The sequence below is a fragment of the Emiliania huxleyi genome, assembly GCF_000372725.1.
Source record: "Emiliania huxleyi CCMP1516 chromosome Unknown EMIHUscaffold_130, whole genome shotgun sequence".
NCBI classification, from domain to species: Eukaryota; Haptophyta; order Isochrysidales; family Noelaerhabdaceae; genus Emiliania; species Emiliania huxleyi.
In genome coordinates, this window is record NW_005201286.1 from 391,557 (window position 1) to 395,034 (window position 3,478).

Here is a 3,478-nt window from a genome sequence, read left to right on the forward strand (position 1 = left end):
ATTTTTGGCGGGGGGGGGGGCAGGATTTTTTCGCCCCGGGCCCCCCCCTCCTCCTGGGGGGCCAAAAAATCTATTTGCCCCCCAAGCAAACAGTGGACCCCCAGGCCCTTCGGGGGGTTCCCCCCCCGCCGGGCCCCCAGTACGTGGAGACTTCCTCCCCCCCCGGGGAAGGGGTAACCGAGGCTTTTGCAACTGCGGTCCCCGGGTTTTAAAAGGGGGGGGGGAAGCCCAAGACGTTTCCCCCCGCGTTGAGCAACCCGAGCCCCCCCAAAGGGTGTTGCCTGCCGGGGTTCAGCCTCAGCTACTGGTTTTGGGGGGGGGTGACAGGGGGCCCGAGCGACCCGAGGGGGGGGGCCGTTTCGTTCCCCCCCCCCGCATTTTTTTTCCACGCCAAGGTTAACACGTTTGGGGGTTTGCCCCCCCCCCCCCCCCCTCTATCATCTCTGACCCAATGCCAGGTGAGCTCGGGCCTCCGGGGCGGCTGCGCATCGCCACCTGAGCTGGGCCTCCTCGCCGTTTTGGAGCTCCAACGCACATCCCGCCCCCGCCGCACCCGCTCGCACGCATGCGCCGGACGTGCACGCGCCCTGTCTTCACTTAAGACCGCACAGCTCTCGGCCCAACTTGCGGCCGGCCTTGCGCTTGAGAGAGCGGTGGTGCTTGGGTGGTGCGGGCGCCTCAGAGAAGGATGGGATGACCGCGAGTGGGTCACTTCTGAGAGGGGAGAGCGTGTTCTGAGGCGGGCCGGCCGCGATATATTGAAATGAGATCCCAATACAAAAGAAAAGGATACGATAATTATCGTGTACCAAGCGACGCATTTTTTCGCGAGAAATCCGCAAGACGGGCCAACCGGACACCAGAGAAAAGTAAAAGAAAGTGACAAAAAGAAATAAAAATAAAAAATCCCGGCCGTCCACTGCCCGTGTCAGCGGCAGCCGGCACGTCCGACGAGTCGAAAAAGGAGGGGACGGCGGAGTGTAGTGTGCAAGCACCCCACTCCCCCGCCCCCCGCCCTGAGGACCCCACATGCCCGTGCCTCCCTACCTAGCTAGACGACATCAGAGCACCCCGTTAATTCCGATGACACCGGAAACTCAGACGCTTTCGCACAACCCCGATACCTGCGAGCTGTGAGGAACGCAGCGGTGAACCAGGGCAGGACTGCCAGGTCAAAGCAGCACAGCGGGAAGAGGGCAAGCCGGCAACCAAAGCGCACCAGCGCGGTGATGAAGGTGGCAAAGCTAATCGCCTCGCCGCAGCCATATGCCAGGATGGCAAGGTCGGCCCTTCGCAGCGTGCCCAGAGTTAAGCCAAAGCAGGAGCTGAACGAAGCGTACATGACCGGATGAACATACTCATCATGGTGAAGGACTGATTCCCTCGGGAACAGCAGTGTGTGAATCAGTCGGAGGAAGAGGCCCACTACCGAGACGATGCAGAAGAGCGCATCGTATTTGTCTGGGGGAAGCGTCGCGATTCCGATCGCGAGAGAGCAAGCGGCGGCCAGGATGAGCTGGAGCATCGGATCTGAGCAGGCAGCAGAGAGGGCGGCTCGTGCCCTGTGATTCAGCAGATGCGAGTTTTCGGAGGTGGACCCACTGTCCGATGGCAGCGCGCAGCACAAGTTGATGCTGACCGCGGCTATAATCGAGGCGGTGAAGATGAAGAAGTGTTTGTGCGGCTCCTGCAGCGACACAAAGCCGAGAGGGGAGCCGCCAGAAGTCAGTGGCTCTGGGGGCGACGGCGTGGGGGATGGCGGAATAGCTGAACTAAACAACTGAGACTCCCCGCCATCGTCGCTACCGTTGCCTAGCTCCGCTTCGATGCGATCGAGCAGCCCCTGCAGTTCTGTTAAACGCGCATCCTTTTGCAGCCTGTTGCCAGACTCGCTCATAGCGTCAGATGCCGCAGGGTCGAGCGCCTCTTTCAGCCGCCGCAAGACCTCGCTGCGCTCGGTGGCGCTGCCGCCATAGCGAGCGAGCTCCTCCGCGGCGGACAGGGAGGTGGCCGCGATGGATGTGATCTCCGCCTCGATGCGATCACACACCCGTTTGAAGGCGTCGGACACGGTGAGTGCAAGCGGGTCCACGAGATGGTTCAGAGTCGCGGAGGGTACGAGCGTCCCCTTGGAGAGGCGCATCTCCACCATCCCGTTGGAAGATATCCAATCTGGTGGCACGGCGTCCAGGGCGCTCAATGCGTCAGCCCTGGCCTGCTCAGCTTCCGAGGGGAGCGCCACGCCGTCTTCGCAGGACCGCGAGGCCGCTGCCGCCGACCGACCAGCAGCAAGTTCTGACTCATCTTCGATGATGACCAGCGCCGGCGGGGAGGCCCGGGTGGTGTTGTTGATGACTCGAAATCGTGGGTGGCCAACCGACCACACGCCACGCCCACGGCTGTTCTCTGGGGAGTCAGCATGCCCCACGGTGAGTGCGCGGGTACGTCCGACGGGAACCGCAATGCCGCACCGAGAGCAGATTGGGCAAAACATGTGCCTGAAGTCGCGACCACTTCGGGTAAACTCCGTGCACCGCGATGAGTCCTTCATCAGCTGGCCGCCCCAGCAGGAGGTCACCACCACTGCAGGCGAGGCTTGTTTCGCTGCCCGCTCGCCATCCGCCGAGCTGGAGGCGCGGGAGTGGGAGGTAAAAGATGGACTATCGTCGGGCAGGTCCGGCAGGTCGAAGGGGTAGTCTGCTAGCAGGCTGCTCCAATCCTCGTCGTCCGACATGCCTTCGCCGCTCCTAGTTGGAACGAGTGGCGCGTGCGCGTCAGCGCATATCGGGATTCACCGCGACGCCTCAAGCAGCCCTCCCCGAGTGTGTTTTGTACTAATCTTCGCCCTCAACGACTTTCGAACATGTTTTTCTCTTTTTAATTGCTTCCGGGTGAAGGAGCACGTTGCAAGAGAGAGATTTTTAGCAATACCAAACAACTCTAACGTTGCAACGCTCGCGCAACTTGTTTGTGTGTGCGAGACCTCGCGCTGCTCATCTAATTAATGGCTTTTGTTGGAAATCTCGCCAAGCTTTGCCTCGCCTGAGCTAATTTAAGTATAAAGAAAGAGTGACCGTGTCACTGTGCGATTTCGGGGCCGGGGTTTGTGCGTTTATGTGAATGCAGTCGATGGGATACCCCGCCAGAAGAGGCGTGCCTCGCAGCTCCTTCAATTTGACGCGGGTGGCGAGAGTCCCTTCCCGAACTCTCCCGGTTGGCGATAGGTAGACGAACAAAGGACCGATGGGCTCTGCGTCCTCAAAGACGCGTAAGGACAAGGCCAAGAGCAGCACCATCGCTGCATGCCCGACCGACACAGCTGCAGCAAAGGCCTGCCCGACGAGACTCGACGATGGCCTGGCGCAAGTCGCGATGTTTGCAGGTCTCCGGCAGGTGACGATGGGCGTGTTGCGCATCGACTACGACTACCAGACCAACTTGGGAGACATACTCGACCCACGATCCTTTGATTTTCGGC

At 61.0% G+C, this 3,478-nt stretch overlaps 1 protein-coding gene across 1 annotated transcript; it reads right to left on the reverse strand.

The window, feature by feature from the left end:
* Window positions 1-593: 593 nt before the first annotated feature.
* EMIHUDRAFT_226211 (hypothetical protein) lies at window positions 594-2,734 on the reverse strand (the record flags this gene model as incomplete). The annotated part of the gene is made up of 2 exons (XM_005789050.1): window positions 594-677; window positions 1,091-2,734. 2 exons carry the CDS (start codon window positions 2,732-2,734, stop codon window positions 594-596), a joined length of 1,728 nt encoding a protein of 575 aa, XP_005789107.1.
* Between the last annotated feature and the right edge of the window lie 744 nt (window positions 2,735-3,478).